The following is a 14,593-nucleotide window of genomic DNA, read 5'->3' as shown; positions in this document are numbered from 1 at the left end:
AAGGACTTTTCAACCACAGAAACGTAACGTGGAAGTTGTTTAAAAAGCAAAGAAATTATCTTCTCCGTTCCAACCAGAATTCTTTTTTAATAGCAGTTTTTGAGATGGCCAGTAAGTCCTGTCCTGCAGCCCTGCTCTGGGCCTGTGCATTCTCTTAGACTGCTGGCCTCCTGTTCATCCTTACCTCCATGGATCTTGCCCTGTCCTGTCCCCTCTCCTGTGGGCACCCGTGTGCCTGGCCAGGAGCTCAGTGTTGCCGTAGAGACAGGCAGGTCCCCTGCTCTGGCCGCTTCATCGACCCCCTTTGAGCCCTGCTTCCAGCTCGCTCCTCTCTGACTGTTAGCAGAGCTGTGCAGTGTGGGGTGTCCTGGTGAGTGTGGGCAGGAGTGTCCAGGAGAACGTCATCCCTTCAGTGCCGGTTGCCTGAGCCAGTCTCTGGGAGCCAAGGGGAAGCAGGAGTGGAAAGTTGCAGAACTGCTTGTGTGAAGTTTCCAGAAACACTCAACATTGTGTCTGTAGAAGCCTCGTAAGCTGGGGTAACCGAGAAGGCCCCGATGTGTGGGGAGGGAGATCATGCCCTCTCCCGCTTGAATTCTCCATTCCATCTTGCTGGTGTCCCTCCTCAGCTTTCTTTAGTGGTAATCCACTGCTGTGAGACAAACATGCCCAATGTTTGTGTTTGCCCTGTGTGTGGCTCAGCAGGTCAGAGTGAGTCCCAAGTCATGACAAATTCATGGGGTAGGGAAATAGACATGAGGGTCTAGCTTAAAGGTGTGAGAGCTATCAATCCCGTCATCTTCCCAAACTATCTGCCATGAACTCCTCCGCCCTATCTCTTTCTTTCCCATTTATCTTTAATCATGTCTAAAAAGCATGCCATGATAGGTAAAATAAAGAATATGTTCTTTAGAATCAGATATACCTAGTTATTGATTTTTTGATTATACTTTAGATGTTAATATTTTGCTATGAATCAAAAATAAACTTCTTGTGCATTGGAAGTCCCTTTTGACAAGCAAAAGTTTTCAACTGTGGCCAGATATGATATTTGATCTTGCATGATTTGTATTTTTTATGCCTCGTTGAGGTAATCCTCTCCTTTGAGGTAACGAGCATCATCTTCTATATTTTCCTTTTTATTTTAATTGACACATTAATCTTTATAGGGTACATTTTTATGGGGTGCAGTATGATTTTTTAAAATTTGTTCTTTTAGTTATAAATGACAGTAGAATGCATTTTTGGCATATCACACATTATGTGGAGTATAATTTGCCATTCTTGTGGTTGTACGTGATATGGAGTCAGTATGATGTCCTGATATGTGTTTTCCTTGTATAATACTCAAATCAGGGTAAGTAACAAATGTAATGCCTCAAACATTCATCATTTTCTCTCTTCTAGCTATTTTGAAATATATAATACATTGTTGTTAACTACATTTGCCCCATGTATTTTCACATCCAAGATTAGCAGCTTGCACTACTTACCTTCTGGTTTATACCTACTTGACCCTGATTTTCGTGCATTGTGTGAGTTTGGATCGTGCAGGTAATCTTCTGTGCTAGCAACCTTTATCAAATGTTCCACTCCTTTCCCAGGGATCTGCAGTGGTGTGCCTGCTCTCTGTCACACTTTCACATGTGGGTGGGGCTGTTTCTGTGCTCTCTGTTCTGTCAGGCTGCTCTCCCCTGTGTCACGTCACGTTACTGTGACTGTGTGTTGATATCTGGTAGGAAAAGTACCCAATCTTGCTTTTCTTCTCTAAAACTGTCTTTGGTGTTTTTGGTCTTTTGTAAAAAGTTTAATTTTAGGAAAAATGCCTCTGGGCTGGTCTACATGAATAGAGACTCCTTGGTATTGGTTAAGACTTGATTTTGTGCCATCCTAGATGAACTGTTCATATTAAAGTTGTAAATCCTTGGAAAAAAAATGTATATTCATCATCTTTGGGAAAAGGGCTTGAACTACATTCATGGGTCAAGCATAAAATTTTCTGTTTACATCCTCTATAGCTTCACTCAATCTTGGATCTGGCATGTACAGAACTTTCTTTACATTTGCCTAATACATTTTTCCATCCTTTTAATCTTCTCTTTATGTTCAATTCCACTTCTTGCATGTAACGTGAAGCTGGAGCAAAGCTTCACGTTACATGCAAGAAGTGGAACTGAACATAAAGAGCTTTGTTTTTTGGTTGTTGTGCATGTCAGTGAAACTGAAGAATTAGGTTTAGTGTGTTTTACAGTTGTTTAAAATATCTGTGCGTTTGGACTTGTATCTATGATCTTTTTTGATTCTATCGGCCCTGCTTATGTTTCCTTCTATTTCTTGCCCTCTTCCCGGTTGCATTTTTAAATTTCACTTTTCAATTTATATGATCTGCTTCTACTCTTTTATGGTTGCTCTTAGCATTTGTGCATGGTTATTAATCTAACAGAAACCAAAGCTAGCCTTTCTACTTCCCTCCTGAAGCATAAAATCACCATGAAGTGCTTTAAATATAACCACTCCTGACCATCGTCCTGGTTGCATCTTTTTATTTATTTTTTTCTCACCCCCAAAAGCCTTTTTGAGAGGCTGGAGTCTTATTGTATTCTAGGATTCACTCCTGTCTTTATCCTCTTTTTACCTTTTCAGCTTGCTTACTATTTTTTTCCAGGATTATATAATTTTTTTTTTAATTTTAGTCTTCCTAAAACACATCTTTTAGAGAATTGGTTTTAGTGAGTTCTGTCTGTTGTATTCTCTCTCACTCTTTGTTTCTCCAAAGTCCTTATTATAGTCCTTTCTTGAATAGTGTCTGGTTATTTGTTTTGGGGAGTGTGTGTGCTGGGGACTGGGCCCGTGGCCTTGCCCATAGGAGCCAGCACTCTGCTGCTGAGCTACCCGCCCAGCCCCTGTGAATAGCGTTTTAGCTGGAATTGCAGTCCTACAAGGAGGGCTGTGACAGTCCCTGCAGTAAGGAAATGCCTTCAGAGATCTCCCGGTCGTCTGTCTTTTCTTCAATTTATATTCTTATCCACTGATTCCAGTAGCAACAGCTCCTGTTTCTAGAAATGCTTAATTTACCTTTTTCTCCTTTGAAAGCACCTCTTGTTGCTTTTTAATGATTTCGGCCTGCTTATTTGACATCCTGCATCTGATACCCGTGGTGTCATCCTTGGGGTCTTGCTTCCGGTGTTCTTTGTGTCTGCGCCTCCGTCTGGCTCACAGGGACTGTTCCTCCTGTGTTTGGTCACACTGGGTTAAGGCTTCTGCTTGATCAGCTTTTCTCTATGATGACATCATGGAGAGAGGAGCCTTCCAGAGTTGACTGGTCTTTGCTTCTGCCACTTGCCCTTGGAATGCAAACCCAGAAGGACTTTAAGGAGGTTTTTCATCTTGGGGTTCCAAGATGCGGCACATCATGTAAATTTGAGCCCTAAATACTCCCGAGGCCAGGCCTGTGGTTATATCTCAGGGAAGAAACCCGCCTCGCTCCCCCATCTCTTACCCAGAGTAGAAGCAGAGTTGGAGAATCTTCTTTGTCTTTTCCTTCTGTCTGTCCTGCTTTCATTTGACATCTTTTCAGAGTGAGGGGTATAACGCCTTAGCTTTCCATCGCTGTGATTCATACATGACACAACCAACTCATGAAGAAAGACTTATTTTGACTCACAGTTTTAAGGTGTCCATCCATGATCAATTGGCCCCGTGCCTTTAGGGCCTGTGAAGAAGCGGCACATCACTGTCTGGAAGGCTCCACTCTCCATGACGTGATGGAGCAGAACCATCCACCTCTTGGCCAGGAAGCAAAGGAGAGGAAGAAGGAGGGACTAGGACTCTACAGTCCCCTTCCAGGGCACACAGCCAGTGACCTGAAGATCTCTCACTGGAGCGCACCTCTCAAAGATGGAGTTTTATCATCTCCCAGTAGTACCTGCAATATATGGGCCTTTGGGGTAGGGTTCAAGATCCAAATTATAGCACCCTTCAAGGGTACCCTGTGGATGTGGAAGATTAAGTTCTAACTCCCCAGGCAGCATTGACCTGAGACCTGTTTTCTGTCTCATGCTTAAAGTTAAAATCCAAGGCTCCAGGGTTTTAGGGCTTTAGCCAAGGGATGCTTCTGTTGCAAAGTACACATGTGCATGTGTCACTGACACTCTGATTGGGAATCCTAATGGTGTCTGGTGACCAGAAGCCAGGGATCCTAGTGCCAGGTGCACCTGCCAAGTTCACAGTTTTTCCTAAAAGAAGTTTCACTGATGACACCAACAGGTTCCCGCCTCCTCTGGAAAACATTGCTCTAGCACTTGGGCTTGGTGGATCTATCAGAAATTCTGAGATGTAAAAGCGTATTTGTTATCTCTCATTTGACATTTCCAAATACTTTGCAGAAGTAGGTTTTATTTGCTTTTCAGGATGCCTGGCCCATAATATTACTAAAATAAAAACCTTTTTTCTCACAAATTGATGAGCATTCGCTGCACTGCTGGCATAGTGTTAAGCAACAGGGGTCTGTAGAGTCACAGCAGTTGGCTACACAGTCTAGGAACTCTTCTGCAGACTACAGTGAGATGAGGGGCCCATTCCCTGAGCAGCCTGGCATGCTCCTGCCATTAGAGAGCTGAGCTCTGTTAACACTGTCCCTAAATGAGCTTGTCAGCTCTTCCACATCGAGGAACAACCTGCGTATCTTCTTTCTGGTCCCAGCATGCAGGTCATTGCTCCTATATAAAGTATTCTATCACTTTTGTTTCTGATGGAGGGGATGGCGTGACATGGGTGATGTCTGCCACATTAGCTGATCCTGATCCTGTTTCTTGGCCCTACCTCCTTGTTGTAGATTGAGTATAGTGAAAAGACATGCCAGAAAACCCAAGCACAGAGCAACAAGCAGGGAAAGAGAAACCTCCTTAACCACAGAAGGTGCATGCTATAATTGGTGCTTCATTTCAGGGAAGGCGGAGGTGCCCACAAGAGATAGATTTGGTGAAGGTTTGCTTGGAGGTCCACTACCTCCCTAACTTTCTTGGCCAGCTTGAAATCTTAACAGTAATGATGCCACACAACTATGGCTCTAATGGTGTCATTGGAGTAAGGCAGCCACTTTGCATACCCTATTAGTCTGTTTTCTGTTACTATAACAAAATGCCTAAGGCTTTGTACTTAATAAAGAGGTTTATTTAGCTCACAGTTTTGGAGGCTGAAAGTTCAAGATCAGGCAGCCCCATCTCTTCAGCCTCTGATGAGGACTTCATGGCAGATGGCTTTGCAATGGCACGCTTATGAAGAGACGATATAGTGAGACAGGAAGCCAGAGAGATCCAGGGACCAGCCTTGCTCTTCTTACAACAACTTGCTCTTGCAAGAACTCACTCACTCCTAAAGACCAGCATTAATCCCTTCCTTGGGCAGTGACCTCATCACCTTGCAATGGGCCTTATGTCTTAAAGGTTCTGCTACATCAACTCTGCTCCTCTGGGAATTATCTAACACATGAGCATTTGCCAAGCGGTGGGGGGATGGAGGGAGGATGGAGGGGATGGTCAGACCACAGCCACACCACAGACAGAGGGAAGCTGTCATCCAAAGCATCAGAGGAGGCTCCTGCACTCCCATTTCCTCTCGTTCCTTCTCTCTTGCCTGACTATAGTGAGAGTGCTTTGGTCCCTGATCCAGTGCCTCTGATGTGCTAAGATAGTGGTCCTCGGGTCACTGTGTTTTCAGATCCCACTAGAGAAGGTGTTTGAATGTTCGTCCTTCTACTCCAGGTGTGCCCATGGACCTGTGGTCTTGATTAGTATCATCCAGAGCTTGGAAGAAATGCGAAATCTAAGGCCCCAACCCACAGGTTTTGAATAACCTGCATTTAACGTGGTCACTGGGGAATCCAGAGGCTCTGTAAATTTGAGAAGCCCTTCAGAGGACAGTGACTTATATTCTCTTCCCAGCTCAGAGAACCACTGTAGCAACACTACAGTAAAAACTCAATAAATAGGAAAGGAACAAAATCTCCTGCACTTTTGCACAGAAGATGGTGAGAGAGTGGGTGTCATAAGAAGTTTACAATTTTCCAGACTTGGCAGAAACAGGCAGTGTGGGGCCTTTCAGGTAATGGATGTATCACAGTCGTTTTTGGTTAGGCTGTCTTTTTGGTATGGTTTATTCGATTATTTTAGCAAATAATGAATCAATCTATCAATTAATTTACTGATTCTAAATCAATTTAAGATAGCATAAATACATAGTCTTATAAATTATGTTATTGTCTTAGCTCAGGCTCTTTATAACACCACAGACTGAGTAGCCAAACAAGTCATTCATTCCTCACAGTTTTATAGGCTGGGGAGTCCCTCAGTGTGGATCAGAGCCAGTCCATTTTCCTCTCTATAAGGACTAACCCTAACCCCATCGTGGGGACTTCATCCCTCGCCATCTAATCTGAACTTCATTTCTTCCCCACCCCCCAAGTACCATCACAGTGGCATTGGAGTTTGAGGCTTCAACATGAGATTGGAGGGGCACAAATGGTCACTCTGTAGCAACTATTCTGTATTATCAAACATACAGTATGAATCATACAGGTGTAATATGAAATAACAGTAGCAGTTACTGACCTACCACTTATTGAGCCAAGATCGTGGCTTGTACTTGGACATCTAACAGTGCCCCCTCGGGAGCTTGGCTCCCTTGGCCGGCACACAGGAGTGGCTGTCAGCAGTGGCCATACATGTTGACCCATGTTGTCTTCTGATTTCCCCCGACAGGGCACGGCCTCTGCAGCGAGCAGGGCAGTAGTGCCGAGACCGCGCCGGAAGAGACTGAAGGGCCAGACCTGGAATCCTCTGATGAGACTGATCACAGCAGCAAGGTGAGAGGTTTTCATTTGCACGTCCGTGTTTCGAACCACCAGAGAGTCACAGCTGACACACCACCTCTGCTGCTGTGGGTGGTTCAGTGGCTTCTCCACGGGACAAAGTGTTTCTGCTTCGGAGAGGTTGCTAAATAGCAGGATGTGAAATCCAAATGACAGCCTTAGGGACATAGGGCAGAAATCACTTGTATGAAATGAAGGCCTTTTTCTTTAATTTCTGCCACTGCCAGAGCTCCTGGGTGACGCTGCCACTTCATCCAGGTTCCTTCCTACAGCTTCATCTAGGTAGGATGCAACAGCATCTCCCATGTGTGTTACTGAGCCAGCTCTACTGTCCTGCTACTTGGGTTCCTGTATTGAGCTCCAGTTGAATGGTCTGCATTTATCTCTTGTTAAAGCTGAACATCTTTACATTGAAAAGAAACACACTTTTTTTTTTTTTAACAAAAATTAAATAGTTTATTCTTTGGTTGAGTTCTGTGAGAAAGAGCTTTTCTTCTGATACTTGCAAGAAGTAAAACCCATGTTACTTATGCACAAAGCACCACCGCCCTCCGACCCGCCGCCATAAAGCAATGTATGTGGTTGTTTCCATAATTCTTCTTTTTACATAATGTTGTTGGTGTGTTTAAGTTGATGATTCTACCAGTTTCTCATTCTTCGGCATGACACTTATCAGCCACTTAACCTGAATAAATCACATCCATTTAAATTACACCCTTTTTTTTTCATCTGCCGAATCAGGGTGCTTCTTAAACCACAATTGGATTATTGAGTGGGTCAAATATTCTCGCTATGGGAAAGCATATCATTGATTATGGAAAAATGCTATTCAAATATGAGCTATTTTTAAAACCTCCATTTCCTGTTTTTTCCTCCCTCTATATTTATATGACTTTTTTTTTATTGTCTTCAATATCTCTTGTACCCATATTTATTTCCCTTTCACCATGGTACGATAGTCATTTCTGGATTTTTTTTAAGTTGGGCACAGTATAAAATTAAATATTTAAATGTAATGTTAATATTTATGGACTAAAAGTCATTATGTTGTTGGTTATAACTAAAAAGCAGATTAATAGAGAGACACACTTATAGCCAGAAAACAAAACTGCTAAAATAATTTTTTAATTTATGTGGCTCTTAATTTCAATTAATTTATTTAATTTTTAAATTTAATTAATTTTATCCACTTTGGGGGAGGTGGTATGGAGGGATCTAGTTGCCCTTAAGAGAGACAGATGTTTCTATACTGATATATTTTGAAGGGTATTACATTATTTTATTAGAGGAACTAAAATAAGTAAATAAACACACACACACACACACACACACACATTTTTGCCTTATGCTTACTAGATAAGCACTGTTTGAGCTATATTCCCAGCCCTAAATATGCTATTTTCAATTTCTAATTGCACTTTGGAAAACACCTCTTTTTCCTAAACATTTATTTTTGAGTACTTTTTAACTTGGATCATTTTACCTCACTGTAATAGCTCAGTGTTCTCATTCCCCTGTGGATTTTGAGAAATTGTTTCCATTTTAAATATAGTGAGTCATGAAATCTCAAACAGAGTCTTCTGTAATAGAAGCTTCTAGCAGTGCAGAGGAAGGAAGAGGCTCCAGGCTTTGAAGCCTGGCCCGGTGTGTCTCTGACTGCATGGTCCCTCTGGGAGCAGGGGGTCCAAAGCAGGGACAGGGCTGTTCCCAGGTTTCTCTATCAAATCTCACAATGGGCTTTCTGAAAAAGAGAATTTCCTCAAAACTATTGGCAACAAGTTCTGGGGAGGGGGGGCGGCTGGATGTTTTGAAACCATCTCTTCCCATTCCTCTCTGCTTTGTTAACTAAAACAGCCTTTTCAGTCTCATTTAGAATATTTGAAAGCAAAAAATCTTTCTATTGTACCAGTAGATCTTGGTGCCCAGGTCCTACTGCATATTATTAATAATAAATGAGAAGTCATGCTAATTTAACATTTTGTATACATGAAACTCTATTCCATATTAACTCATCTTCTCAACATACCTAAGAGTCATACTCTATTTTTCCTGTTTTGCAGAATACTAGAGCAGAGAGGTTAAATGACTTGCTAAGAGTCACACAGCTTTGTGCTGGCAAAACAGGATACGACCCAGTTTGGCTCCAGGTCTTGTATTATTAATGGTCAAAACTCACTTCTGGCCTGATTGTTAAGGTCTGGTATTAAATACAGGCTTCATTAAAGACAGGATTAATTAATTAGTGGTGCTTGAAGTCAGTTGGGTACATAGCCATGAACCACTTAATATTTCTGGATGTCTTTTTCATGCTTTAAAATTAGAGCAAGCAGAGGTCCTAAGTCTCTTGTTTAAGGTTAAATGTTTTTGTGGCATCTCCTATATAACATGGGATTTATGTTTTCTGAGAATAGACTGCAAAGTCATTTTTCAGTTGTATCTTGCATTTGTAGGGTGCAGAGATATAATTAAATAACTAGGAACGCATAATCAGTTTTTATCCTGGCTGACTATATCAGGCTGTTACTTGGTGGTGGTTTAATATTTTTGCTTATCTTGTCAGTGGGCTGCCTTTCACAGCCTTGGGCAGGATAAAGAGAAAGCATGTTGGAGTTCTGCGTAGTTCTCAAGTTTCTGGAGTAGCAGTTTTTGCTACACGTGACATTTTGGAGTTCAGCAAGTAGATAATTGTGTGCTTGTTGTCCAGAGGTGGTGGCACTGGAATGTCACTGCCACAGGCTGAGGGTGGGGCTGTCACAAGGCAGGGCAGTCTGGTGGCCTTTCATCTGGTGACTGTGGGTGACAGCCTCCAATGCCTCTAGCCACTGGCTGCTCATTGTCCTGTCCCAGTTTCTAATGGAAAACCCTTGTTTCTGGAGCCGAGTTCTCCTATCTCAGGTCCTGGGAATCCTAGGTCATGCATTCCAGGCCCCAGCAGCTGTGACCTTGCTCTCCAAGTAGGAAATGTATTGGAATTGTTTTCAGGACATTCCCATTCAGAACGACTTCTTTTTTCTTTTAAATTCACATTGCTCTTATCTCTGAAATGTCTGGCTCTCACAACCAGGCATTAGCACCAACTGTGAAGCCTGCACTGTTAAGGAAAGTCATTTCCAGTGTCCTGCCTGCTACTGACCACGTCTGAGCTGGGCAGGTTTAATATCTTCGTGCAGCGCAGGATGCTGGCCAATCAGCTCATCTCCGGCTGCAGGGTAGAGGCGCTCGCGTCCTGGGGAGGCTTCTGTGCTTTGTTCTCACGTCTGTTTTGGCTGTCCCTATCTGGACCTTTGTTGTCTCGCCAGTAGAAATCAAAGCATGACTTCTCGGGCACCAGTCAGCCTTTGACAGCCTCCCAGAAGGCAGGATGGGGAGCAGGTGCCGCGTGGGGGTTGCTGTCCAGTCCCCGTCCTCAGGTTTTCACGGCAAAACCAGTCTGGGATAGCCTCGTGAGAGGGGCGCTGTAAGGCATTCAGTGCTTTCTGTGTATTTTAAGAAACTTCTGTTTCCCTGCTAAACACACGGGGTGGTCGAGTTAATTACCATGAGAATCTATCCCTGATGCTGTCTGCTCTGTGGAAAGTAAAGCGCAAGCCCAGGATCGAAGACAGTGACAAGTCTGGTGACTCCGTGTATCGGACACTTCGTCTGGTGAGCGCCTTTGCTGTTTCAATTCTTTCTAGCCTTGTTTAAGGTACGACTCTTCCGTGGATTTGTTTTCCAATCTGAATGTCCCATTCCCCCGTGTTTTATGCTTTGGCTCTAAGGCCCCTCCTGTTGACAAAGAAGATATATTATAGCAGTTTGGAGAGGGTGGAGGGTCAGCAGTTAGCATGCAGTTGAATTTGCATTTATCTTTCTTTCATAATTAAAGAGCAGAAAGGCTGTTTTTTTAAATTGGTGTTATTTTACTAGTTGTCAGTGGAAGTGTCCTGTTCTTTTGGTTGTTGAGACTTTAAGCATATTTTGTGTTCAATGCACAAAGCCTCCCCTATCCTGACCTCAGGACCGGAAACTGGGAAGGCTGAGTGATCGATCGGCAAGCAGCTTGGAAGGGTGTTCAACTTGCCTCCTTCTATAAAGCTTTCAGTGTTTTGGGCTTTACTTCTGCTGATTTGAGAAGGAGGTGGATAGAGAAAGATTGGCTCAAGGAATGTGTGAACAGTTGAACATTAACTGGCCTGTTTCAAGATCAGTTCCTAGAGTAAATTCTACCTCAGAGAGAAAATGTAGTGGTTCATGGCAAGGGAGAATTTAACAAAACCCAACTAGACCTTTTAATAGCTTATTGTTAACGTCAGTCTGTTGAGTATTACAGTCTGTGTCACTTAATGAAGTTAACTTTGTCAATGGGTATGTCTGACTTGCACAAATAAGTCTTCATCCTTGATAGTTGTTTCTTCTTTGAAGTTTGTTCAAAAAGAGATTAAAAAAAAAAAAAAAGGTGATAGAGAACTGTAGAAACTACCACTGGATGTATCATGGGTTCCAAAATCATGGAATCAGCGCTCTGGTGTTTGTCCCCAAAAAAATGCTTAAATAAAGGCTGTAAGATTTTAGGCCACTCTGGCCCCTTTTAAATCTGTGGGATGTGTTAAATCAGCCAGAGAACACTTTTAGAACTCAGCTCCTGTGGAAGCAGAAACTGCTTTGGTGGTTGCATAACGGGAAGCTTGAATGCTGGGTCGCTTGAGTTGACAGTGTCCTGAAGAGGCTGCCCCCCCCCTTTGTACTTTCTTTTCATCTTCCACAGGAGGAAAGAGATCTTATAAACACTGAGCTTTGCGCTGGCCTCAGTAAAGTGGCCCATTTCCTCCTGCCATTGTGCTGGCTCTCTGTGGGCTGGGTCATCTTCGTCCGCATGGTGGAGCAGCTCGGCTACCCTCTAGCAGTTTTAGGCTCTCAAACGCCTGTAGTGCTCTTTGGTTTCCAGGGTGACGGTTGACAGTCCTCCAGTGGAGAGCAGCCCGTGCTTTCCTACTGAGACACCCTCACCATCTTCCTCTTGCCAGAGGCCTCAGTTCTTGCCCCAGAGCCAGGAGGCCTGGCTTGCCCAGCGGTTCTGGGACTCCCACGGAGACCGCCTTTCTGGGTGCTTGCAGGTCCTGTGCTTGTGTGTGAGTGACGGAGTCTCCATCTAACCCCCAGTAGAGGAGCAGGGCTGAGCACTGCCTCAGCGCCCCCCCCTCGTGCCGCATCCTGGCTGACTAAGTTGAGAAAGTCCTGATGGGTTTTGACCTAAATTAGAAGTTTGGCCGCAGCAATGGGGATGGACAGCAGATTTAAAAGTGAAGCCCTGCATTCCGTACTTCCTTCCAAGGATACTTTTGGGGTAGCATTTTAATAAAACACAGTTCTCAAACTTTATGACATCCTTTTAAATTAATTCTTTCCAAGCAGAAATTTAAGAATCTTGTAATTAAAACCCCTTAAGCCAGCCGCCGTGGCACACGCCTGTAATCTCAGCAACTCAGGAGGCTGAGGCAGGAGGATGATAAGTTCAAAGCCAGCCTGAGCCACTTAGGGAGGCCCTCAGCAACTTAGCAAGACCTTTTCTTAATCAATCAATCAATCAATCAATGGGCTGGGGATGTGGCTCAGTGGTTAAGCACACCAGGTTTAATCCCTGGTACCAAAAATAAATAAATGATTTAAAAAAAAAAACCTTAATATTTATATGTATTATCCATTGTAATCCCATGGTACTTTTTGTTCTTTATTCAAACAACATGTAATTGACAGTAAACAAGTTACATTCATTTGGACTCAGTTCCTTGGGCTATACCTGAAAGTTTGTACCTTGAATCAGTGAGCAGAGTTTCCAGTGGGGAAATGGCCTTGTCCCTGTTGAACTTGAGACCACCCAGCTAAATCTCAGAGGGTTAGCCAGGTGTCTAATGAGGAAGGGATACCTGAGACTCTGAACTGGGAAGAGAACCCTAGGGGGTTCTCAGATGTCCCCTGGATGCTAAGGGTGCGGCAGTTTCCCCTTATTTGTGGGAAACTCATTCCGAGATCCCCAGTGGACAGTACTAAACCCTCTATATGCTGTTTTTCCTACATACACATATCTGCGGTTAAGTTTAATTTGTAAATTAGGCACATAAGAGATTAACAACAACAAGTAATACATTAAAACAAATAACATATAAAGTGTAATTTACTATAATAAAAGTTACTTGAGTGCGGCTTCTCCCTCCTGAGAGAGTCAAGACAGTTGTTAATGTTTTTAGAGTGTGGGTACCTGAAACCTCAGGAAGGCACACTGCAGATAAAGGAGGGCTGCCATCTCTCCTCAGGTAATCTAGGACTTGGGAGGGTGTGACAGGAGAAAGATGAGTAGCCAGGCTGTTTGGGGGTGCAATGAACCCTGACCCACATGCCGCCAGCCTCAGCTCTGCTTAAACTAAGGACTCCCCAACCCCGAGGGGTAAAATTGGCCCAGGGGACAAGTCATCTGCCCTGCTCATGCTCTTAAAAATGGAAATCTCAAAAGGTTTTATGGTGTGACAAGAAACAAAAACCTAGAAACCCCCACCCATGCTTTCTGACATTTTTCCAGGATATGGTCGAGAGTGGTAAGGAGATAAATAACTAGCCGATTCTGAGAGCAGGCAGGAAATTTCACTCTGTGGCCAGTGGATGGAGCAGGGGCGCTCACTCTAAAGCACCTTCTCCCTGTGCAGCCCTGGGATCTGGGTTTTTTCTGAAAGGGGAGTGAAGCCTGTGTGGTGCATGCTGTCATCAGAGTTTTTCATGAAAAGGGAGGTTTTTAGGAATCAGGGTGCCACCTCCTCTTTTCTTCCTTAATTTGGGCATGGTGGGATCAGTCCTGGCTGGTGTATTCTTTATCATTATGATGAGATTATTGCAAGTTAAGGTCCTTTGGAGTGTCAACAAGGTGTCAAAGTTCCCCTCTGTGATAGCCCAGCGGTGATAGTTGGAAAAATGCAGTTACCCTCATCCGTCTTTAACTTTTGCAAGAGGACAACAGGCTATCAGGAATTTGGGGGTTCAGGCTGGTGACTATGTGAATTGGAGGCACAGAGGGAAGTATCTTTTGGAATTTTCTGCCATGGCAGCGCCCTTGCTTTAACTTTTGCCTTTGGTGAAGGGAGATACTTCATATAAAATGCAGAAACACAGATCTCATGGGGATGGTTTGTCTAAGTGATAGGATTGCTAACGGGACTACAGTGTTGGTACATTTCTCATGGGGAGTAGGTTAGTGAGTGATGTGGGGGACAGACAGCTGCAGTTCGAGGGGCTATTTGGAAAAGCATTGTGGGAACAGGAGTGCAGTTGTACACAGGTTGTGTCTAGTTTCTTTTCTGGGTACCACATCAAAGCAGCAGAGGAGAGTTGGGTCAGATGGGGACAGGGCATCTGGTTGTCAGCTGTGATCACCGCTGTCCATAGGATTTTTCATTTCTGTGGGCATATTTTCTCCCCTCATTATTATTTATGGTGGTGCTTATTATAGTCACCGTTGGATCATTGGAAAACACTTGAACCTTTTGTTAACATGGATATATTTCTTCTTTTTTTTTAAAGATAAAGTCCTATTTGACTACATATTAAATGACATTGAGTTAGTAAAATTTCATCATAACTAAATAAAACTGGGTGGTTTATTTCTACTGAAAAGCCTTGATGAAAAACACATAGTCTTGTTGTTGTTGTTGTTGTTTTTAAACAGTGTTATATCTTAAGATAGAGTTCACGTACTGTAAA

At 43.4% G+C, this 14,593-nt stretch overlaps 1 protein-coding gene across 4 annotated transcripts in view; it reads left to right on the top strand.

The window, feature by feature from the left end:
* TIAM1 (TIAM Rac1 associated GEF 1) overlaps positions 1-14,593 on the top strand; it is a 366,345-nt gene that overhangs the window by 317,744 nt on the left and 34,008 nt on the right. For 3 of the 4 annotated variants that reach the window (XM_081302880.1, XM_081302878.1, XM_081302879.1), the window contains one exon: positions 6,756-6,859. In XM_081302880.1, coding sequence (XP_081159006.1) covers positions 6,756-6,859 — 104 coding nt within the window. Of the gene's footprint in view, positions 1-6,755; positions 6,860-10,112; positions 10,511-14,593 lie in introns of those variants that run through there. The other variant, XM_081302881.1, reaches the window with a different exon arrangement.

This window comes from Spermophilus citellus, assembly GCF_964194105.1.
Source record: "Spermophilus citellus genome assembly, chromosome: 7".
Lineage (NCBI taxonomy): Eukaryota > Metazoa > Chordata > Mammalia > Rodentia > Sciuridae > Spermophilus > Spermophilus citellus.
Note: the sequence above shows the minus strand (reverse complement) of the source record. Positions and strands in the feature narration are given on the sequence as shown.